General features: G+C 48.4%; 7 protein-coding genes across 7 annotated transcripts; 2 read left to right on the top strand and 5 right to left on the bottom strand.

Moving 5' to 3' along the window:
* Positions 1-3,390: 3,390 nt before the first annotated feature.
* FPOAC1_007346 (uncharacterized protein) lies at positions 3,391-4,389 on the bottom strand (the record flags this gene model as incomplete). The annotated part of the gene is made up of 1 exon (XM_044851814.1): positions 3,391-4,389. The coding sequence occupies one exon, from the start codon at positions 4,387-4,389 to the stop codon at positions 3,391-3,393; it is 999 nt and encodes a 332-aa protein (XP_044710526.1).
* Positions 4,390-10,434: 6,045 nt separating this feature from the next.
* FPOAC1_007347 (uncharacterized protein) lies at positions 10,435-11,794 on the bottom strand (the record flags this gene model as incomplete). The annotated part of the gene is made up of 5 exons (XM_044851815.1): positions 10,435-10,879; positions 10,936-11,105; positions 11,156-11,223; positions 11,287-11,517; positions 11,575-11,794. The coding sequence occupies 5 exons, from the start codon at positions 11,792-11,794 to the stop codon at positions 10,435-10,437; spliced, it is 1,134 nt and encodes a 377-aa protein (XP_044710527.1).
* A 1,162-nt stretch (positions 11,795-12,956) lies between these two features.
* On the bottom strand, positions 12,957-13,337 carry FPOAC1_007348 (uncharacterized protein; the record flags this gene model as incomplete). Its single annotated transcript, XM_044851816.1, has 2 exons — positions 12,957-12,964; positions 13,016-13,337. The coding sequence occupies 2 exons, from the start codon at positions 13,335-13,337 to the stop codon at positions 12,957-12,959; spliced, it is 330 nt and encodes a 109-aa protein (XP_044710528.1).
* A 2,541-nt stretch (positions 13,338-15,878) lies between these two features.
* On the top strand, positions 15,879-17,207 carry FPOAC1_007349 (uncharacterized protein; the record flags this gene model as incomplete). The annotated part of the gene is made up of 1 exon (XM_044851817.1): positions 15,879-17,207. The coding sequence occupies one exon, from the start codon at positions 15,879-15,881 to the stop codon at positions 17,205-17,207; it is 1,329 nt and encodes a 442-aa protein (XP_044710529.1).
* Positions 17,208-17,942: 735 nt separating this feature from the next.
* On the top strand, positions 17,943-19,250 carry FPOAC1_007350 (uncharacterized protein; the record flags this gene model as incomplete). Its single annotated transcript, XM_044851818.1, has 3 exons — positions 17,943-18,173; positions 18,231-18,782; positions 19,092-19,250. 3 exons carry the CDS (start codon positions 17,943-17,945, stop codon positions 19,248-19,250), a joined length of 942 nt encoding a protein of 313 aa, XP_044710530.1.
* Positions 19,251-20,976: 1,726 nt separating this feature from the next.
* FPOAC1_007351 (uncharacterized protein) lies at positions 20,977-21,606 on the bottom strand (the record flags this gene model as incomplete). Its single annotated transcript, XM_044851819.1, has 2 exons — positions 20,977-21,385; positions 21,458-21,606. 2 exons carry the CDS (start codon positions 21,604-21,606, stop codon positions 20,977-20,979), a joined length of 558 nt encoding a protein of 185 aa, XP_044710531.1.
* A 988-nt stretch (positions 21,607-22,594) lies between these two features.
* Positions 22,595-23,055, bottom strand: FPOAC1_007352 (uncharacterized protein; the record flags this gene model as incomplete). The annotated part of the gene is made up of 2 exons (XM_044851820.1): positions 22,595-22,762; positions 22,810-23,055. The coding sequence occupies 2 exons, from the start codon at positions 23,053-23,055 to the stop codon at positions 22,595-22,597; spliced, it is 414 nt and encodes a 137-aa protein (XP_044710532.1).
* Between the last annotated feature and the right edge of the window lie 339 nt (positions 23,056-23,394).

Consider the following 23,394-nt stretch of genomic DNA (forward strand, 5'->3'; position numbering starts at 1 on the left):
AAGGATCTTCTGTTTCCGCCAAATGGAGAACGGATCAAGGGGTCATCGCATGGGACTTGCTATTTTCTTTCCTTCTCTTTCTTATCAAGGTAATTTCGCGCCAAAGTACTTAGAATGAATGTTGAATCTTTTTTTCTCTCTATAAATATGAATGTGCGCCTTCTGGAAACGGACAAACCGTCCATCCGATTACATTGATCCTCACACCCCGCCCGTGTTGGAAAATCCGGGGATCTCCCATGTCTAACGCGCGCTGGCCAATCGGGGCGACGATTGCTGACATGATTTGGCCGGAATAAGAGATAAGCCTACTCTGCACGCACGGCATACAGCAGAATAAAAGAGGTCAACGTTGTGGGCCCTATGAGGCGTATCCTCCCAGGCGGAATAAATTCATTTTTGAGATGAGAGTTCTCGAACTCTAAATCTAGGACTTTCTGACTAATAACAGTCTAAACCCTGAAAGGAAGGGGGATCGAAAATTTTGAGCTTTTACTGATGTTAATCCGGGCTTCAGATGGCACGTGATCGATCAACCTGAGACAACTCCAAAAAACCGGCCTCGATGTTTCTCACGGTATCTGCGTCCGTTATGTCCTTACCACTGTTATAACGGTCCCGGTTGCAATAACGGTAGTCAATCCACCTTGGCCTTACTTCCTTCCACACCCCCTCCTTTCACGCAGGCCCTGATTTCAGCTTACGCACTAAAGTGCACGCTACAGTTATTACGATCCCCGTTATTACATCACGTGTACCCCACTTTTTCCACCTATTAGACAGAGTCACCACGTAGTCCAGGCACTGGCCAATAAGCATCCATATGGGATCACCGCCACAGACTCACGATCACCAGCTACTCTCAGGAATCACTGGCGATTATCAGAATCACCCAGTGATCCTAACAGAACTACGCGACTCCACCAAGTATATATACATTCATTTAGCACTAGATAGAACTTAGCTCACCAGCTATCAACAAAACTCCTTTACCTGAATACGCCTTACCCGCACTATTCACTATTAAGAGACGTGACACTTCGCAACCGCTCAGTCAGGCTTGCAAACAAATAAATCAAATCAAATCGGGGGCCTAATTTGATTTGATTTGGATCTATTTGGATCTTATTTGGATATCTGGATAACCCCACCTTTCTCCCAAGACGATATACATTGAGCAGCTCCTATGAGATCCGCTTTGAGACGCCCTCTCTGAGCCGTGACCATTTTCCCGGCGAGGCTGAATATCCGCTCTGGCTCGGATGACATGGCCGGGACTGAAAAGAGATCAATTGCCATCCGCGACAGACGTGGATACTGGCGCCTTCGGAGAAGCCAGTATTGAATCGGGTCATCCACTAAACAATCGCCTGGATCGGTTGTGGCCACCCACTCTGCATACTCATCGCGCATGGCAGACGTCGAAGGCGCAGGCTGAGTACTGAGCTTCCTGATCGAGGCCATAAAGTCATCCAGGTCCGTTGTCTTCCTTGCAATAGTCGGCTGTTCCGGTAGCGCATCCTGCTCGACGGAGAGGTTTCGATACTCCTCCCATAGCTCTTGCACTGCTGTCTTTCCTCTGATTAACCAGCCCGGATGGTCAGCCCACTGCGACTCGACAGTCGACCAGCGAAATGCGGGATGGAGGACAAGCGCCGCGAGGTAGGCAGGGCTATCCTCGGTAAGGGTGTAGTATTGGTCCAGTTTCATCCAGCCGAGGTTGCAGCCAATCCGTAGGTACGGTTCCTCGTCTCGTTCATGTTGTAACTTAGCCTCTTCCAGAATGCTTCAAAAGCCACTCCATCGTTAGTAGAACCTCCCAAATCGCGCCAAATTTGCCTTCTTGAGGTCGGCCTTCTAGGCGCTTAGTCGCAATCTTTAATGGTTTTAGGATTGCCAGATACTCTGCAATTATTGACCAGTCCTCAGCGGCCATCTTATCGTCAACAATCGCAGGTTTCTTGCGGCTCTTCTTCGGCATCGGTTTTATCCCGTTCTGTGTCCTCCTGGCCACGTACTGGTTCCATTCTGTTACCTCCGCTTGGACCAGAGAATCGAGTGCGTTCCGAAGCAGGTAGCCCCGCTCCATCATGGCTTCAGACGAGTTCCAGCGAGTAGCGTTGTCGGTGATGACGTCGTAGGTTGTTTTGTCCTCGAGGCTTAAGGCAGTGTTCTCAATAGACTGGAGCTTGTGCAGCTTCTCAATGCGCTGACCGGACCTTTGCACCCAGTGAATAATATTGTGCAGTTTGCCTACAGGACCCTTTGATCTCCAGAGTTGGACCTCATCTTGGATTTCCTTGTCGGCTTGACAATCCTCTTCAAATGCGTCGACGTCCGTGCCGAAAAGAATGGATCTAGCGACGAGATTAATGATGTGACCACAACAACGAAGCCGACGATGCTGCTTCTTGAAACCCAATTCAATACCCAGATCTTCAAGACACGTGTCGTTGCTGCCCGCGTTATCTGTGACAAAGTACCCAGTGCGCTCCTCGATCCCGTATTCATGTAGTATCTCGCTAACGCGGTCGGCAAGGTTTTCGCCGCCGTGGCGACCTTCAATCCGTGGCAAGCCTAGGAGAAATGTACGGAACTTCCCTTCATCATCAAGAAAGTGCACGGTGAGGCCGAGCAGAGAGGTAAGCCTGCGAGACGGCCACGCATCAAAGGAGATATTAATGCGGCTGAGAGAACGGCCAAGTAATTCCGTCACGACGCCTTTATGGCGACTGAAGGTCCGAACAATCCATTCGCGAATCGTGCTATGGGTGGGAAGACTTCCCGAATCCACGATGGCACTGTTTGCGTACGCCATAAGATCGCGAAAGTATGGGCTCTCAAGCTTGTAAAATGGGATATTATCGCATGCCACCCAACGTATGAGTAAATGATTGCCGATCGCTTTACAATATTCTCAGATCATTCCATTCATGGAGTAGTGCGGTGTGTTCATTGCAAGGCCGACATAGGCTTAGAATAAACTGATTTCGTATGCAGCGCGTCGCATGATGGTAAGAAACCAGAATTTCGTGTAACCTTACGCGACGCGGGCAGGGGCATAATGACTGGCAGTGGTTGGGCCAGATCACAGAAGTGGGGCTTATCCAAATAGCCAGATATCCAAATAAATCTGGACATCGCGATTTGATTTGATTTGGATAACATTATGGCCCATTTGATTTGATTTGATTTGGATAGATTTGATTTGATTTGAATAGATTTGGATTTGATTTATTTGTTTGCAAGCCTGATCAGATGTAGAGGGCAAATTATCAGTTCAGTTCAGATTTACGTTCTAATCTGATTTGATTGATCTGACGGCAGCCCTGATCCTGACGTAGTTCAGCATAACAAGATTGTTTCGCAGCCATCTAATTTGGATCCTCGTTATTTAGTAAACTCAGTCGCCTCCAACCATCCGAACACATCTTGGCCAAACTCCTCAGGCTTCTCAAGAAGAGCCCAGTGTCCTCCCTGCCTCGTAACACTCGTAATATCCGCTAGATATCCATCATCGATATTATCCTGCAGCACAGCAGGACGGCACACAAAGTCTTGCTCTCCACCCCAGAAAAACGCAGGGACTTTAACAATCTTGGAATCTCCAGACACGAGCTTGTCTGCTCTGCTCTGCACACCAAACGCAAACGCCTTGTACCAACAACTTGGCGCATCGAACCCACCCTCCTTGCCAAATCTCTCCACGAAATCCTGCTTGTGCTCGGCTGTAGTGTATGATAGAGTTGGTTGTGTACGGCCTTCGGTAACGTACTTGCGCATACCACCTGGACTAACCCAGTTGTCGAGCCAAGTATAAGGATCACCGAAAGCTACAGTATACACTGAGTCGAGATTCTTGGCCATGAGGGCTGTAGAGTCATCGGCAGTAAAAAAGTGCCAGTACTCATAGCTACCATGACCGTATTTTTCCTTGGTGGCTTTGTTCACTGTGTCAAGATCGAATCTTCCCAAAGGTGGGACGTAGGCGACGTTAACCATGACAAGACCAGACACTCGAGAAGGGTAAAAGTTGTATAAGCGTTGACAAATCACGCTACCCCAGTCATGGCCGACAGAAATAACAGTATCCAACTGTTCAGCATCCAGGATCTCGACAGCATCGGCAGTCATGTGTTGCCAGGCATATGCTTCCAGGTCGGTAGGTTTAGAAGTACCACCATAGCCAAGACAATCGAGAGCGACAACACCATAGCCATTTGGGACAATATAATTGTTGATCAAGCCAGCCCAAAGCTTAGCTGTATCAGGCCAACCATGAAATAGAATGAGCGCAGGCTTGCCGGCGGCTGCGGGGGAGGTATAGTACGTGTAGGTGAAGCCACGGGAGACCTCCAGGGTCTTTTTGTTGAGTTTCGACAAATCCATGGTCGTCAAAGCGTAGTACGTAAGTAGAGGTTGACGCTCAGAATAGAGTTCTCTGCTGTGGGGTTCTAGCTTTAAGGCAAAAAGGTTACTTTTGTTGAGATCGCGTGTGCCTTGATGTCCTTAATTGTATGTGTATTGTCCCAACTTCAAATCCGTCTTTGATTGAACGCCGAGCAAGGCGGGGTAGTGAGACACGTAGGACTAAGGGAAGTAACAAGTTCAATTAAAGGGATGTGCCACTTGGCACCTGTCAATTATGACAGGACGGAGCGCCAAGAGTCCAGACAAGCAGTCAGCTCATGCTGTTCCTTAACTCGATGCCCAATTCTTTGCGACTAGAGCGGCCCGCCCCGACAAAAATCGTTTAGTAACGAAGCGATAGGTTTCGAATTTCAGGTTTGTGGGGGCCGATTTGAACCAGGCATGACCAGGAATCAGTGATGTGAATAGACAGACTGGGTGGTGAAAGTTGTCAGTTCACGTCACTGGCTCCAGGCCATGCCTTGCAGGGACTAACTCAGATTGGCTCCCCGCAAATCTAAAATTTAGCTTATCGCCTTGTCGGCTTCAATACGGCGATACGGCGGGTTCCTACATTGTTTGAACCGTGATCGGCAATTAGTTCGATTTATTGGCACAAGATGAATTGGCCCGTCACTCGGTTTATAGCGACTATAGCAACAGCAAACAAGATTTTCCATTATTACGAGATGGAGCCAGCATAGCCATGCCACTGGCTATACACCGGGGCGGACCGACATAGATTAGATGAATGTAACATTGAGAGGTGGCGCGGGACTCTTGAATCTTGGCATCTGGTCAGGTCATAGTTAACAGGTGCCAAGTGGCAGACGATTTGTAATCGAGCTTGCTGTCTCCCTTAGTCCTACATGTCTTATTACCCCGCCCTGCCCGGCGCTCAATCAAAGACGGGGTTGATAGCTTCCAAGGGTCACGCACCTACAAGCCGGCCTGTTTTTGACAAAAATCGTCTTTTGAAGTACAGCCCATGTATCGAGAGGCCCCGCCCTAGACTTTACAAAGAGCATGTTGTTTCAGAGCGGAAGGTGCAAGTGCTCAATACTGTAGATGTCCACAACTGATTGCTTCCTTTATACAGTAGCATGTCATAGCCCGGAGAACCCCAAGCTCTGTGATTCTCGATCTTTAGGCACCAAAACTAAGGCTAAACAGGAACCTCTATGGTAAATTGCGCTGCCTTGATCATTTAGGGATCACCTTATCGGTCCATCATAGCCCAACCTCGGACGGAAGAGCCCGCTGATGACCCTTGAGAATCTCATAATGAGGCCTTCTGTTGCAGGTGGCCATTGGCTTAGGTACGAAGAGATCAACCAGCATCAACTTAAAATTGCATGTCAGCCTCACCGCACGAACGGAAGCGTAACCGTTTGCGAGAAAATAACGTGTAAGGAGAAAAGAAAGAATCCATGTCATTGATGTAAAATATGACGAACATTAGTCCTTAGTCCGTGTCATCGCAATCTCTTACGTGGCGTAGATGTTCTCCATGTTGTCTCTTTTCTCTTCTCTTGAGAGCAGTGCAGTCACATTATGTTGAAATAATTGTTGGCTGCATGGTCGCACTCATCCCTGAATTGTGCTGTGTAAGCAATTTCTGGCTGGACGAATGAAGTACTTAGAAGTACTAAGGGGGGTCGCTGAGAAGCAAAGTGCGCTTTGATTTGCAAACTTGGGGTACTTACATTTACTCCAAAATTACATACAATCAGAAGTCTCTTTTGTTTTAAGAATAAACCGGCTTTCCTTACGCGATTGAGGGATATCACATACTGATGTGCACATAATTGGCTAAAAATCAAAAGACCCGCAAAAGTAGGAATTGAACCCCAACCTTCGCGGAGCCGAGGTTTTTCCGGCGCGTTTCTCAACACCAAGGCGCCCCCGCAAAAAGGGAATCTCGCGATAGCTTTATCACACAACACGTCGCCCTCGCAATAACAAAACACGCCTCACGCATCCAAATCACGACGGATTGAGAAGCGGTTTCTTCGACGTGATTCAGAGCCAAAAGAAGCAAAAGGCAAGAGTTTAATGTCTTGTATATACCTTAGCGGGCCTGACCAGAATGCGACAGAGACCCAAACAACTCAACCAACTCAACACGACCTATATTGAGTGAATTGGCTTAGTAATCGCCGACCTCTCGTTGAGTTGATATCTACGATGGTTGGAAGGGTCAGGGTTGACCTGTGCGTTCAAACATGTCACGGGCTGAGTCCGGCGGTACGGGTGGACAGGGAACGCTTCGGGCGTAATAGGTTCTATTGCTACGGATAGGCACTGCAGGCAGGTCAGGCTCTATTAACAAGACGTAGCTCAAGGAGCTACGTTCAGGATCTGACTGGCGGTCTAACTAAGGTTACGGCGATAACGCTATCGCCACGTGATCTGATCCACTTGTGGCTCTAGGGTAGGTTGGTCTGACTTCGAGCTGTGACAAAACAGAGCAAAAAAGCAGATCTCGACGCAACATCTTCCAACCGTAGTGATTCGAGACCAAAAAATATACCACGCTGTGGTAAAAACTTCTGTAAGTTGATTTAATCGAAGAAAATGCATTTTTTCTATTCGAGGCGACCTATAACGGCCAAAAAGTTGACCTTAAAGTGTATATAGGGTAAGCAGCTATTCGAGCGGGCTCTGTCCCCTGCTTCACAGTAACCAATCAGCAATCGTTTAAAATGCACAACATCCCTGCTGTTTGCTCATGAACCAATGAACACTTGTTTAAAAGCGAATACCCCTGCGAGTACCCACTTGCGACGTCCTGACTGATTTGTAAAATCGTGCACTCGTTCTACCCGTTGGCTCATGTGGGCCCGAAGGGCCCAGGCGAGCCAACCTAGCAAGCTAGGTTGGGCACAAAATCGTGAGACACGCACAAATTCGTGAGACATCGGAAGGGCCCGCTTTTTGGTGCGATTTTCAGCTTTTTGGATATTCCGTGCATCACAAGGCGTCCAAAAATGTAAGTTGAAGGCGAAATCGGTAGTTTGAAGCTGCTCGTGATGATGGATTGACTATTGAATATCTGAAGGCCGGGGAAGTGACTGTTTGAGCACCCAGGCTATGCTGCTTTGCAGGACAATTCCCCATACAAATTATAGTATATCTGCGTCTTCTGTGGCCCTGTAACTGGATTCTGCAACTATTATTTCCTCCCTGATGAGATCTCGAAGTGAATCGTGAAGTTGAGTGCGGTGTTGAAAGGGGCAGGGTGTAGAGAGACCGGGCCAAGGAGAGGACAACGGTGACTCGTGATTAGGAAGGCAGGGCGGCGATGAGGGCATCTCCACGTCGCTAAGGCATGACAAATCGAGAAGTGGGAGTATTTCTTCTTCTTCTTCTTCTTTATCGCTTTCTTCGCTGGCGAGCGGATGCGTAAGTTGGAAAATAACACTATCGTCACTTCCGGGGAGGGCTGACCAATCTACCGCGTTGAGCGGCTTCCCTGCGAAATTGGCATTGCGAATAGATTCTCTAACTTCCTGCGGTAATTGTGTATCTATCATAAAGCCGTCAGTCTTCTCATTCAGTAACTCGGTCATTTTGGATCGCTGAGTATCCATAGAAAGGTAATCTTTATCCTTCCCGGTGTGTTGAAGCCATTTCTTGAACTGTAGCTTCTTTAGAACGCCGTTCACGATGACTTCCTTGTTATCCCGCCACTCTGATTTGAAGCGCTCGATTTCTCGGATCGCGATACTGCGTGCGGTACGGAGTTGAGATTTCCCCTCTTTGGCGCGAGTCTCTGCGATAAAGGATTCTTGTTGATCACGTATTTCTTGCAGACTCACGTTGTGAATATAATCCCCTATAGGCTTTGCTTTCTTCCCTCGCTTTCTCTTATTGTATTGCTTCTCAATACGACTTCGCCGATCGTCAGCATATCTCTTAATCGTATCCTCTAGCAGCATAGCTTCGTTGACGATGTTGCGGATATTCTTGAGACCAGCGCGAGTGGGAGAACTGAGGATATCGTGATATCTCTCTCCAACGTGTTTGGCGGTATCAGAAGCGGCGGAAAATCGTCCTTCTGGAGGCAGAAGAGAGGCGTATGCAGGATCAACCGCTTGCTTCGATTTCAACTGCTTCTGGAGAAGATATGAGACTGCAGGTTGGTCTGTAGGTGGAAAAATCCCTGATTTTTCGAAGCCTGAGATAATATGAGCACGAGTGAACCCTTCATTAAAGATTTCCTTTTTTTTTTGCCATAATCAGCATACATTTTGCAGAAGAAAAAGGATTACTAACTTACCATAAAGGCACCAGCAAAGTCACGGCGGTTAAATGAGAGATTTCCCTGCCGCAATGCCTGACGAAGCTTCTTCTGATGCGCATTCTTCATCCACTGAAATACTCCAACATCCATCGGCTGCAGCTTATGCGTTGAATGAGGAAGCAAAAAGGCAACGAGGATATCGAATTTAATGCAGTACTCACGGAAGGCAAAGGCGCCGTGACCGGTGAAGCCGTCGATAATAAGAAGCCGCCAGATCTTCTCTGCAGGTGTGCGTTCCTTCGGAGGCTCATCAAATGAAATGTGATGCTCGAGCGGTTTCCTAAGATGCTCATCACATCCAAAATACTCTTCAAATGATAGCTGACGATCCTGTACAGTAGCAGATTTCCCCCAAGAATGCCGGTTGAACTCCATCGCCCACTCGAGCGTGATATCGCCGTTCGAGAACGCCGACTCTGACTGTGCAAAGCGCATATTCGGATCACCGTCGATATACGCCCACTCCAAAGTAGGGAAAGACTTAAAGATAAGCCAGGGAGGAATCGTATCTCCTATAGCATTTCCGGTACCAATAACTGTGCAGGTTTCTCGGTCGGCAGGAGAAAGAACCTGGGCAGGAGACTTCTTCTTAGTGCGTACAATGAGGCATTCTACTCGCTCTCGCAGTATTCCTACTCTAACTCCCGCCTGGTCAGCATTCCAAATCTCAGAAGCGCCGATCTGCAGCTTCGTGATGAGTTCAGCAAGTCGTTTAAACCACTCCTTTACATCGTCAATGCCTGCAACTTCCCACGCTTCACGGGACTTATCTAACGACTTCAGAATCGATTTATCTAGCTCAGGATGATCGTCACGGAAGCGGCGATACCACATTCTGCTCACAGGCTGCGCATCAGGGTTTCTGCGGAGGCGCAGCGTGTTGGCTGCATCTTCAACTTCGCCTTTGCAAGCAGGAAGTCCTGATCTTTCCATCCACATCACGAAAGCGACGATAGCTTCCTCTTCTTCATCTGTCAGGATTCTCGGGCGACCAGCGGTCTTGAAAGCGATATCGTTCAAATCAGAGGAATTTGCAGCTTCTAGCTTCTTCACGATCCGTTGAATAGTTGCACGAGAGGAGCCGTGATGCCGTGCCTCGGCATTGCGAAGAGAAAGAGGCTGCTTGCTGACTTTGGAAGCATCGCGAGATAAGCCCTTTTGGTGCCGGGCACGAGAAAGAACAACCGCTTGCGCAGCTTTTAGATTTGCCTGTGACGGCATAATGAGGTTAGACACAATTTGTGCTCTTTTCACTGATTTCTGTCCTGACTTTAGGCGTTTTCACATACAAAAAGGCACAAAAAGGCGACACGGGCAGGTGCGGGGTCTGTCTCACGAATTTGTGCGTGTCTCACGATTTTGTGCCCAACCTAGCTTGCTAGGTTGGCTCGCCTGGGCCCTTCGGGCCCACATGAGCCAACGGGTAGTTGGCCACCCCCCCGGCTCGAGCCAACGGGTAATCCTAAAGCTGAGGGTGAACCCTCCAACATTCAACACCAGGACTAACATCCCAATATAAATAATATATTGCCAATATGGACATCCACATATTATATTGCCGCAATATCATAATCTTCATATCATATTGTCAGAATATAAGAATGTCCATACCATATGGGTTATATTGCAATATACTACTTTATTGTCATATTATTAGCAACACTGTCTGTTCTCTCCCCACAATTGGGTTCACAATTGGGTTGGTCGCAAGCCCAACCTCAATTGGCCTGAGACCTGAGGGGAAAGAAACCATCCGGCATGGGTTCAATGTGCCAGACCTTGGGGGCGTCCTTGTTGAAAGCATCAGACCACTCCCGTCTTAGATCCACAGGGAGGTTCCATCCCAATTCGTTGTCGCGAAGTCTCATGCGTACCAAATGACGACGCTCCGAAGCAGCTTCACCATTGACGAAACCTCCACGGCGATGCAAGACTGTGAGGTTGTTGATGAAGTGCATGTCGCCTGGCTGTGTGCTGATCTCCAATTGAGTCGCCTTGGCAATATTCTCGATGGAGTCCAGAGCTTCCATTTGGCGTGGAGTAACGGGGAGGAGATTGCTGGAGCGTGGGTGAACCGCATTCCCTGTCAGGGCTACTCTCCCAAAATTCATCATCACTCTCCCATCATGGTGGAAGAGGACAGGGCGGCACTGGAAGCGGGGCCTATCCCAGCAGGAAGTCAGTTGATCTGCTCTTCATATATGATTGACATAACTTACAGGGCAAACGGCCAGTCGGAGCGAGACAATGTGCGGATCATGTCAGGGCGACTGGCGGCAAGGACATTATAGACGGTGTAGGCCGATGCGATGATGCATTTGCCTCCTGAGACGGCTGTGTTTCGAGTGAGCCAGCTCACGATGTCGCCAGCTTCCTCGTTGTGAAAAGTCTGGAATGCAAGTTAGCGTGATTGTGTTGGTGGCAGGTGCATGTACTAACAATGGGGGAGGTGGAATGGCGATGGTGGCCAGCCTTGAGATTGGAAGAATTGTCGGCAACGATGTGAACTGAAAAGAGTCAATAAACGTCAAGGATAAAAGAATGGCAGCCTTCAAGCCGAGAATACTTACCAAGCATGTTGCCTTTTCGGTCCTGGCGGCCGTGACAGCTGGCGATGTACGACTGAATACCGAGATATAGGACCGTCAGATCCTCGACTGAGTAGTTCTGTGGGTCCAGACCACGAATGACACCGAAGCCCTTGCCTTGATGGATGTCTTGGCGAACTTGATCCAGTCGGGATCCCAAAGTAGGAAGGGGGAAATTGTCCCGGGAGACACAATCCCCATCGAGACCCAACGCTGTTTAGTGTAAGCCACATCCCGGACGCCACAAAAGGGGAGGCTCAAGGAACATACTTTTGAAGGACTGTAGAGCCTTTTCAGCTTCCTGTACATCCAACTCGCTCAAAGTTAAGATGTACTCTGATTCGTGTTTGAACTGAGAACCGGACCATGCCATAGGCACATTGACTGTTTTGGGCCATCCTTCGGGAATCCCAGTCGGTGTATCTACCGCGCGGGTGGCACAAGGAGCTAGTTCAGCGGCCCGGCCAGGCATAGGCATGAGACATGTCATGATGGTGGTTCCTGAGGGGGTGATTGCTACTGGTTCTCTGTGGAGGACGTCTCAGCACTGAGCTGTTTGTGTAAGCCAGACTGTTCCACAGGTAAGGGAATAAGTTGTGTAGATGATCAGGGAATGGGAACGGGCTGATGTCTGGCTAGTGTGTAAGACAAGAGGCAGAATGAAAGTTGATATTAAAGATGATGGATAACGGGGGCTACAGTAGGTATGGATGGATTATAAGAAAGATGGATAAGAAAAGATTTAGGAATGGAACTGGAGAGCGAGGTGCCTGTTTAAATGTCTTGGTCGGGCATGGGTTCGATGTGCCAGGAAGGAGATGATCACATAAAAAAGGAACGTTGAAACTATCGTGGCAAGTGCAAGACGTGGCGTTGGAGGCCCGTAACTTAGCAAACAACTAAGCTAACCCAACAAACGCATAGGCACTGGACTCGACCCAAAGGCCAGGCCAGGCCAGGTAGGACTCTACTTACAGGGCTCCGAAACATTGTTGTCTATTTTCTTTTCTTTTTCTCAGTTCAGCGAAGGAATGGCCAGGAACGAGTTGACAAAGGAGTAAATTCAAGTGGATCTTCGTATAGAGAAACACAACTTGCCCGATGAGAAAACGTTTCCTTCAGCGCTCTGTTTTGAGGCTCAGCCCCACATTGCGGGCGCTTATTCAAGTAATGGCTCTTGTGGGCGTTTATCGTGCCCGCATCGTGAACAAAGCCGCGGATTTGACCGTGTACAATTAAGATTCCACTAAATATTTTAGTCACTGTTTGTTTATAGTACAGAGTAGCAAATGATACCGTTACACCAAAACATAATAGCCCATGAAATAACCCTTGCCAACTAATAAATGGAGATGTAATATGATCTGAGCTTAATGTGATGGAGTTTCCCGTGCCCGAATCTGCCGTGTGGTAGATCATGAACAGGGGGAAGAGTGCGAGGCGAGGCGAGGCGAGCATTGAAGTTAGTCTCCGCCAGGTGCACTGATCCCAGGTTTAGCTGGAAACTCTTCCTCCAGTTGGTTTGCGGTGCATGGGGTGGCAGAAAAAAACGGGCAGCAGGGGTCCGCCAAAGAAAAAAAAGAGTCTTCGCCGACATCATCCCACAGTCACACACAGCCCGGCATCTAGGTTCCTTGACCCCCTGGTCTTGTTTAGCCTCCTCCGACTGTCAACTCGGCAGGGTCGGTTCGTCAACTGGCTCCAAATCTACCTGCGTCTGGCCCGCCCAAGCCCGCCCACCCCCAGCAGACCGTCTTTTGTGCCTTGGGGTTGGAGGCTGTCGGTCCCAGATTTGCGCTCGACTTGAAGTCGACATCATACTTGCCCAAGAATCGATCCGTTCTCTCACCAATTTTGCGCCATTCTTCCCTCAATCCCCAGCTCTCCCACAGTCCCGAGAGCGTGCCTTTGCATCGCTCACGCTGCCCTTGCTTCTCACTGTGCAATACAATTCGTTTCGTTACCAGCGTCGCGTCTGTGCTCCCCACCGCTGTCCGCCTCTCAGGTATCAAAAGAGCTTGTCGAATCTCCATCTCGTCTCTGCCCAACTGCTGATCCTACCGCGTCACCGGGGCCCGGGCTGGCTGGAAGGATCTACTCGTCATCTCGTTTCTCTCTTCCTGTCTCTCTACCTCTCTCAAACCTCATTCACTTCTCGCTGAGGGGTACGGTACTTCGTACACATACATGCCATCATACCCAGTCGTTTCAGACACGCCTACCCCCATGCTTTCCTGGTCTCTCAGCCTCTCTTGCTAAAGGGCCCAATTATCACCTTGCCCTCCAGCTTCCAAAGCAATTGGAAGCTTAACTTCACTCCCCTGGCATATCCGGTCTGCACTAGGAGAATGCGTCCTGGATGTTTCCGCAGACGCCGCAAACACGATATTCTATTAAGCCTGTAAAGAAAGAGAGTAGTAAAACGCATGCACAAGCCAGAATTAATTTCTTGTGACTCCATGGTCATGAGATTAGTATTCATAAGCGTGTTAAAGGGATGTTTGAATTAGTATAATACTAATACAAGTCTATTACGCCCGGTAGGCCAACACCCAATGGGCTCTGAAGCTAAAGGTACATACACTTCGCTAGTTATTGCCTTATTCTCGCCAAGCCCATGAGAATCTAGTCTTGTTCTTTCCAGTCTAGTCACCGCTCTTCCCGACCCTCCTAGATGTTAGTAGTAGCAAGCCAACTTGAAGCCCATTTCCCCCAAGTGTTCAGTTTCCTATCTTCGGCGGCTGAAGCGATGCCTGCTGTTGACCGTTTGAGGGCGTCGGGAGTTATCGGTTAGTGTTGATAAAATGTTGCTATTTTAGGGGCGTCCCTGTCATCTCTGTTCCAGGCGACCTGTGGCGATCGCGAACCTGACTGTAGCCCGTACCGCATCCATGTTCGGCGCCCATTTCTGACCGTCTGATGCTGCCTTACCTCCTAGGTGAAAGGAGAGGTTACCGCGTTTCTCATTCGTACACTGAAACATCTCTTTACGTTGTGATGTCCATTTCACGCATCGAAAGAGGAAATGCTATACCGTTTCTTTTGCACGCCCACACGGGCACTCATCCGACGGTGCTGCCCTGATCTGATATAGATAACCATTCAACCGCGCTATTCCGGTTCTAAGTTGTGCCAGCACGCTGGCCTCTTTCCATGATAATTGATCGTACAGCGGGCGGGTATGCTTACCAGGCAAAGCCGAGTCGGCCTTTATAGAATGCCTGCCAACTCCATCTGGTAGCTTCTTCTCCATTCGTAGATCTCCCCTCGTTCGATTGAGAATTGTGGTCTTCGCTTTGGTGAACCCTCTCTGCGGCGTCATGCACGGCTCCGTTGCACAACGGGCTGATACCTTGGCTGTCTTCTGAATTTTGAGCTGGCTGTCGGGCGGTAGCCAGATGAGGTTGACTCTACAGTGGCCGTGCAAAAATCCCGACACATTTCCCGCCCAACCCCGCACTTCGCGACAACAACAATACGACTCTATATCTTCAACGCGTTATTTTCCTATGAAATCATGCCTCGCTATAGGCAAAATACACATCATTCGCCTCATAAAAGAACGAGGTTTATAACGATGTATGAATCAGGTCGTTCTGTCCAGTCAATTGCAGACAACGCGGGTTTATCGCGACACGCGATCTACGGAGTCATCCGGAGGTACAGACACCAACAGTCCGCCAAAGACAAAAAACGCTCAGGGCGCCCACCAATTTTGTCCGATCGGGACAAATCGCATATCAAAATACTCATTGATCGTGACGCTTTCATCTAGTACTATGAAATCATTGAAGGAACAGGGTTGTCTTGTCACAGAAGCACAATTCGTCGCTGGTTGATCCGGGAAGGGATACAACACAGGCACGCTCTTCGTCGACCATTTCTAAGTGAAAAAAAAAAACGCTGGAATTTGCAAGAACTTCTGTGATAGATATCGCCATGAAGATGAGGCTTTCTGGTATAGCTGGTGGTTTTCAGATGAATGCTCAATCGACCGTACAGACGGCGATTACACCAAGTGTGTCACGGGCGGGTCTCGGTAGTACAGGTGAACGGGTTATCAAGCGAGACGGCCCCTTCCTTTCAGGGTTTAGGCTGTTATTAGTCAGAAAGTCCTAGATTTAGGGCGGCCAATACATGGGCACCTAGGTGCCCAAATAAAGTTGCGCACTCAGGTGCGCCGCCTGACTAAGCGTGGCACCAATACATAGCCTACAACAGGACGGTTAGGGCTACTTTGGAGAGCTGTTGCTGGACAGATAGGCGGGGGATGAGCTCAAAGATACAGCTGTAGCCTAACTGTGGGTTAACGGGTGATTAAAGTCTTGAACACATTATTTTGCGGTGAACACGATTCTATAGGTCCACGGAGCGTTGCAGAGTCGACAGCTATTGATCGCCGTGTGATGACGGTTTTGCGCACGGGCCGCTTTTCGCGGGGGATAAGTTGTCACGTGGTCTGATGGTCTGAGCGAATTTCGACATAATGCCCCAATTCACCGCCTTTCTAACTATCCTCCGCAACCTATTAATAGTAAAAACTCAGTTTGTAATACTGGTACTCCTCCGCGCAAATGTTCGCTGAATCGAATTTGTCTGCATGTTCCTCCTCCGACTCCTCCCCGGTCATGACTCCCGCTACGGATTACGCGAAGGTTGAAAAGGGTAAACCTGGATCTCTTCCACCGCCACCCAAAACTCTACCCTCTCGTTTTTCTTCATGCGCAGTGTCTGACGCTATTCCTATTACGGGATGGGGTGAAATGGACGATGTACGTCTTGCTCCCTCGGTCCCTCCCACTTCCACTCTTCCTGAGAAGAAAACCTTCGGGTTCCTTCCCTCTGCTATTGGATATTCTGGACTTGTACAAGATGAATACCTCGCCCTACCTGCGATGGTCCGCTCCGACGTCTCATTGCCTGAGTACGAATTCTATCATTACGTTTTGTGGTGGTACCGTGTTTATCACGTACACCATCTCTCGGATGAATCCGTCTCCGATGCTCGCGTCAACGCCCTGCCTTTCGCCCTCTATGAACGCCTCGACTTTCCTATTGCCTCGTCACTCTATCAGCACCTCATGTGTCTTGGCGACTTCGAACATCAGGGGAAAACTCGCTTCTTACAACCTCCTCTCTTGACAACTGACCCAGAGAATCTGTTTGGTTTGAAAAGCATGGATCTCCCTGAAATTGGATGGTCACGATCTCGTCTCTTATACGAATGGTCTACTTCTCCGTCTTTATTTCGACATCTTCGCCGTGTCTCCGATCACATGTTTCCTAACCTACCTTCAGAACATCTACCGTTCAGAAAGTCTTCTCATGAGTTAGATCATACCAATCTACTTAATGAACCTGGTTGTTTCTGCGACTTGAGACATCGCTCTCAATTCCTTTCCTCTCTGCAGTCGGTTGTTTCCTCGTCCTCTCCCCTCGCCATGGAGAAATTCAGTTATTCTGAGTTACTTCAACTCGCCTCCTCAATTGGACATAGGTTACGTCCCGTCTACACCGCTCGCGTCTTTGATCGTTCCCCAAATGGTAGTCTTTTACAACTGACTTTCAATTCGTATTTACATCATACCACTGTGCACGAATGTGTTAGTTTGGACTCTATCGTACATGATCGAACCCGCCCTTCTTTGCCGGATCTTGGCTACGTCCCCGACTCGTCTCCTCATCTCTCTGCCGCCCTCCGTCTTGATTTTCAACCGTCCATACCAGATGCTGTTTTCCATGATCTCGACGTCCTGGCTGAGTGTTATGAGGTTTCGTGTTCCGCCCATTCCTATTGGAATAGGTTTAGAGACACAGCCCCTCTACCGCTTCGTTCCAGCTACTTCCGCGCTAGAAAGTTCTTGAGTACGGTTTCTCTCACAGATGTTCTTCTTCCTGAGTAAAACCTTTCTCTACTCGCGACATGACTTTTGTCTTCTTTTCTCTCTTCTCTTTCTCATCATGAGATAAGCGCCCTCCTATGGTTCGTATAATGGTACACCTCTTCTGGCCCTCTGCCGTGTCTAGTTATCAGTGTGTTCCCTCTGTTAGCTCTCGGTAACGACCGCTCTTGGAATTGTTTCCCCCGCATTTACAAATGGGGCTAGAAAAGAAAGGTTGGGAAGAGCAGTAGGGCTTTCTTTTGTGTAGAGTGGACGAAAAGCGGGATACGTGGATAGCTTAGCACAGCTATAGGCCCTATGAGCAGGGTGGCGATCAACACAACGTCAACCAAGAGGTTGCCAATTAACTCAACCTAACTCAACGGAGCCTATTCTTACTAATCAACCAACTCAATATTATCACGATATTGAGTTAGTTGCGTTGGCAAGGTTGATTAAGTATTGTAGCAATGTTCCCAGAATCCGGTGCCAGGTAGCTCAATACAAGGCAGGGTGGGGAATCTATCTACCAATCAGGCTTTCTATCCATACGCGTATGGATTAATTAATCCATATGGAATAATCCATACGCGTTAATCCATATTCCATACGGGGATGTCGTATTCCATAAGTATGGCAATACGGCGGAAAAAATTTGATCCCTGTAGTAATCCCGTTCAGGGGCGATTTTCCAACTCTCCACTCTTTCTTTAATTCCAACACCACTGTGTAAGGACGCTGCGTATGTCCTCGCTGATGACATCCACTTCCACTGACCCTGCGGGGATTCCAGTGTCCACAAGCGAATTGTGCTCTTCCTCAATCTTCAGCACGAACCCTCGATTCTCAAGCGGCGATGTCCAAGAGCGCATGGCTCGAAAGCGTAAAACGACCGCAAATACTTGGGCTCACGCCCGTGAGCCCCTCAATTCGGAGCCATCTCGTTGCGGTCGCAAAAATGAGAAGATTTACTACTGCATGCATTGTGTAAGTCCGACTTACTCCACGACCGTTTCAACGACCTTTCGGAATCATCTGCTCAAGATACACGGCATTGAGCTGGAAGCCCATGAACATCCGATTAAAAAACGGCGTGACCGTCTGATTCAGGATGCTTTCGCCAAGGCCGGCGATATGCATGCTGCAAAGCAACTGGCAAAACGAGAAGAAACTCTGAGACATGCCATCAATCACAAAGCAGCGTTGGAGGCACTTATTCAGCTCGTGACTGTCCGTAATCTCTCTTACAACTGCAGTTCTTGGCCAGAGCTTCATGCGCTCATTTCTGCAGTCAATCCTGCGGCAGATGACCTCATCAGCCTTTCTCACGGCTCCATACAGAAGCTTGTCTCCAATTCCTTTCGTGTACACAAAGACATGTTGCGAAGAAAATTGCAGTCTACACCATGGAAACTTCATCTCTCTGCTGACGTGTGGTCTGCTCCAAATCACAAAGCTTTCCTTGGGATATGCGTCAAATTTGTAGATCCGGATGCAAAGGAAGCGCTGCAGGCACTATTAGCTTTGTCGGAGTTGCCAGGTCTTGACGGGCCGGGTAGTCACGGTGGTGCCGAACAATGGAAGCTTCTTCAGCACGTATGCATGAAGAGTTGGATCAAAAGCGGGATAACACAAGGTTACCCGGTAGATTTACTTGAAGCGGAAGGTATTGAGGATAACAACGTAGAGGGGCTAGATGATTCGGCTGGCTGGCAGAGCTCCAACCCAGATTCGGTTTAGTTGATAATGTAAATGACGTCATTTCTTAGTTTCCATATGTATGGATTAAGTTCCATATGGGTTGCATTCCATATTCCATATTCCATAAGGCGCCGTATGGAGTATGGAGTATGGATAGAAAGCCTGCGGTTGAGTAACGAACGACGGGAAGTAACACCGTACGAGCGTATCAAGCAGTCAATGAGTGTCTTGGATGAACCTGGTGACGAGGATGAATTCGAAAAATTCGTCAATTCTCCGCCAACACGCCGCTTGAATGGTGGTGCCGAGAAGAACAGAGGATTGAGTATCCACGCTTACACGAAATGGCTATTGACATACTAAGTGTACCGGCAATGTCAGACGACCCAGAACGGGTATTCTCTTGTGCAAGGCGGACAATTTCCTGGGACAGGGCACGACTCTCGACCGATACCATCGAGAAGCTGCAATGCCTGAGTAATTAGGTGAAAAATGACTTGATCCGTAAACTCTACGTTGCAATAGACGACGAGATAATGGCTGTCGCAGGCGACGACGACGACATCCCTGACCCTTCACTACTATATTAATAATTATTGATAAGCTTAACAATAAATATCAACATTAGGCCATAATAATAAATGCATAACAATATGTCAAAATTATGTATTTATTTATTATTGAGATGTCTGGCTCTGCCGGGGGATAAATTTGAACTCTTTATGCAGCGGCTACGTCTCGCTGACTTATCGGAGAAGCTCGTTATGACCAGAAGAAGGGAGCTAGAAGAGGAGCTATAGAAGGGAGCAGCATGACGGCGAGGCCCTCACGCTGAAGGGGCGTGTTGAACAGTAGGATGGCCGCACGGGGTATCGTGTGACCTATCGGTCAGCTGTCGGCGACCCTAGACCCATTCAGGAAAGCATAATAAGCAGACCCCTCTCCAAGGAAGGCGGGGGAAAAAAAGTTGAACAATACACATACAATTAAGGACATCAAGGCGCACGCGATCCGTTCAACAGGATTCAGGTCGTCATTTCATTAGCGCCTTTTTTTTTACTATGGGAATGCAAATGGATTCAGAGCTGCATCCGCCATGCAGCTGGGATAGCCATTGGATAGGCCTCAAAAGAAACCTGATATATAGTTGAGGCACGTCGGAGACTTAGTTTTGGGTTATTTTGAAGGGCTTGAAGTGCAAGAAGGATTCTAGCTTCATTTGATGATTGAGGCATGTTTGGTGGTTGAGAAGTATTTGATTAGATGGTAATGTTGTAGGATGAGGGATTTTTGACTCACTCACTTGTCTGACCCACTCACTTATCAACCACGTTAACTTGCTTTTGCTGTTGCTATGGCTTACATCTTGTCTGAATAATTATATTATTTCCATCTTATACCCTACCCCAAATAACGGGGGTTGTTACTCTTTTCTCCACTTTCCTGAATACACGGGCCAACATACTGAGCGAAACCCAGCCAACGATCTTACTGACTTCCATCGGCACCCCGGTCAATTTCAACCACATCAAAACCAATCCAACATATTTTAAATCAATTGCACGGCCTTAATCTGGCTTCAAATAACCTAATATGCGGGGAAAATACTCACCTTATTGTAATGAATTGATGCATACCGGTTTGGGCTATTTTACCTACTGGAATATCTACGACCCTGCCCCCCAACTTCAATAGCGCCATTTTAATTTATATGAGAGTTTCTACGACCCAGCAGGCAGAGTCGAAGTCGATTTCTTGTTAGGGTTGCTTCGGCTCATTTTCCCACCCTTCATTGGAAAACCTTGGCGCTTTGACTTTACTGACTGATGAACTCAAAATTGCTTACTTTCAGCCATGGATGTCTCTGTCATTCCGGCTCACTCTCCTCTATCCTTCTCCCACTCTATATCCGTTGCAAATTTTGCCTCCGTTTTGTCCAATGTAATCCGGATCTCCTGCTTGATCATGCTTTGATTTCCTTCCATGTCATCATCCATTTCCGCGAGGATCATCTCCTCTCTAGCATGTTCAACCTCGCCCGCTCACTTCTTCCTTGCTTCAACTTCTCGTCTCGTCTCTGCTGAAATGACTAGTGCCTGACGGCGAAATCAACCAGTAGCCCCCCAATCCTCAATTCGAGCTTCTTAAAGAGCTCCTTATAGCCACTGACATCCAGCACCTCCATCAGTGCACATGCGTCACTGAGAAATTCATGTATCTCGTCAGAAGTCAGACGTGTGCAATTCAGAGTGACCGCTTGAATCTCACGCAGCCTTCGAAATAATGACTGTAGACTCTCAGCGCTAGCTCCCACGTCAAAAATTCCAGGTCGATCGATGAACTCTCTCATCCAACGATCTAGCGTTACTGCTTCATCGCAATCCCATCCATTTTGTGACAGAGTCTCTCGGAGTTCTCCACGTCCAAATACATAACATGCTCTTTCGATATATCTCTGTAACTGCACCATCAGCTCGTACTGGATACCGAGCTGTACGCTTGCATTCCCATGTTTATCTTCGTGTCGATTACGACAGGGTGCGTAGATATCCGCTTCATCGAGGGGCTACTGCTCATCATGGATGCTCCCCTCCTGTTCCGGGTCTCTAAATCTGGTAGCGCCCTCCGGCGGCTTGTCGCTGGTCAATGCATCACCATCACCATCATCGTCATGAGGTGGAGGTGGCGAGAAGTCGTCATCGCAAGGCTTCTCCTCCATGTCCTGCACCTCTTACGTATCCCTCTTCTATTGCCTCGGGCTCTGCATCCTTCGTCTGTTGGTAGTCTTGTGCGGCGATCTCGGGCTCGCAAGGGTAGTCGCACGGTGGCATCTGTTCCGTGGCCGACTCCGGTGTCGCGTCCCAACCGGCTTCCTCGTCGGCAACCCTTTCAGGCTCCGCACTAGGGTTAAAAATGCAGTGTAGATGGATTACAGATCAGCCACGGACAGTTAAACCTGGGGTCGTAAATGTCGCGTCACGTAACCCCAAGCTGCCGCTAGCTAACCCCAAGAGTGGGGTTGGGGTTATTTTGAACCAATCAGCTGCTCGTCTCAGCATCAGATGATTGAGCGTAAAAAATTAAGCGAGATTTTCCATTTTGGTGTCCGATTGTGGATGAATCGCCTCTTAATAGTTCCTAGGTGTCACTTTTAGTAAAAATTGTCTCTCCTATTGAACTTTCTTTTTCTGCTGCTGGCAGATTTTTCCCTTGCCAATCGCCTTCGCGTCTTTCAATGAAATCCTCTTTCACTTGACTATTTCCTTACCCCTGTCGACTCTATCTGGCCAATCAAAACCTTAAGTACCGACAGGGGTTTCCTCTTTCATCGATGAATCCATAGAGATGTAGCTAACCCTAAGCTAAGATAATTGCTACGGCTGGGACTTTTACTACCATATAAATTAGTATTAGGGAGAAGTACCGTTATTTAGTTTTATTCATTTTGATTGGTCTTACATGTCACGGGTCAGGTTCGGTAATTTCAGGCTGAACAGGATCTATTAGCTACGGATAGGCAGGTCAGGCTCTATTGACAAGACGTAGCTCGGAGAGCTACATTCAGGATCTATCTGGAAGTCGATCTAGAATCTAGGTGATGACGTATCACCACGTAATCTCAGCCCACCTAGGGGTCTAGGGTAGGCTGGCCTGGCTTCGAGCTGTGACACTCCCGGGCGTAATGAACACTATCACCGGCCTCTCGGTTAGGGCTTGTAGTAGGTAGGATAAGGCTGCTTGGTGACAGTCTTGGTAGCAGTCTCGGTCTTGTACTTGGTGATGGCAGGCTTCCACTTGTACTTGGTGACCGTGTCGGTTTCGGTTTCCGTCTGAGTCTTGGTGACAGGAGGCTTCCACTTGGTGATGGTGTCGGTCTGAGCCTTGGTGACATATTTGGTGACGGGGGCTTCCACTTTGTCACGGTCTCGGTCTTGGTGATGGGGGGCTTCCACGTAAACTTTGTCACGGTCTCGGTCTCGTACTTGGTGACGGTCTCGGTCTTTGTGACAGGAGGCTTGTAGATGGGCTTGGTGACGGCGTAGGTGACTGTTGCGGTCACGGTCTTGGTCTTGGGGGGAGGTGGATAGTAGTGGTCGTTGTTGGGGTTGGGGCTGGCGAAGACCAGAGGAATTGAGATGAGAGGAGCGATGTAGGTTGGAAACTTCATATTGGCGGCTGGAGCGAAGAAGGTATGATGAAAATGTGTTGATGTTCTTGATAGAGTGGTCAGGAGAGTTGAGCCAGTGGTTGAGCCTGAGTGAGTCTCGGAATGAGGAGATCACCAGTCTTATTTATACAAATCATCTACATTCAGATCGTCCACTTCTCAACATCCAACCTCAATCCCGCTCGGACGAATATTGAAAGGCGCTCTTGTTGAGTTGCTCAACATTTTCATCGTCACCGGCCAATCACAATAATCATCTTCAGCCATAACTTATAAGCTCGTATCTGCCGGTAAGCTTGTGTTTATGCAGCCATGAACAAGTATTTAATCCATACCACG

The sequence above is a fragment of the Fusarium poae genome, chromosome 2 (genome assembly GCF_019609905.1).
Source record: "Fusarium poae strain DAOMC 252244 chromosome 2, whole genome shotgun sequence".
In the NCBI taxonomy this organism is placed as follows: Eukaryota; Fungi; Ascomycota; class Sordariomycetes; order Hypocreales; family Nectriaceae; genus Fusarium; species Fusarium poae.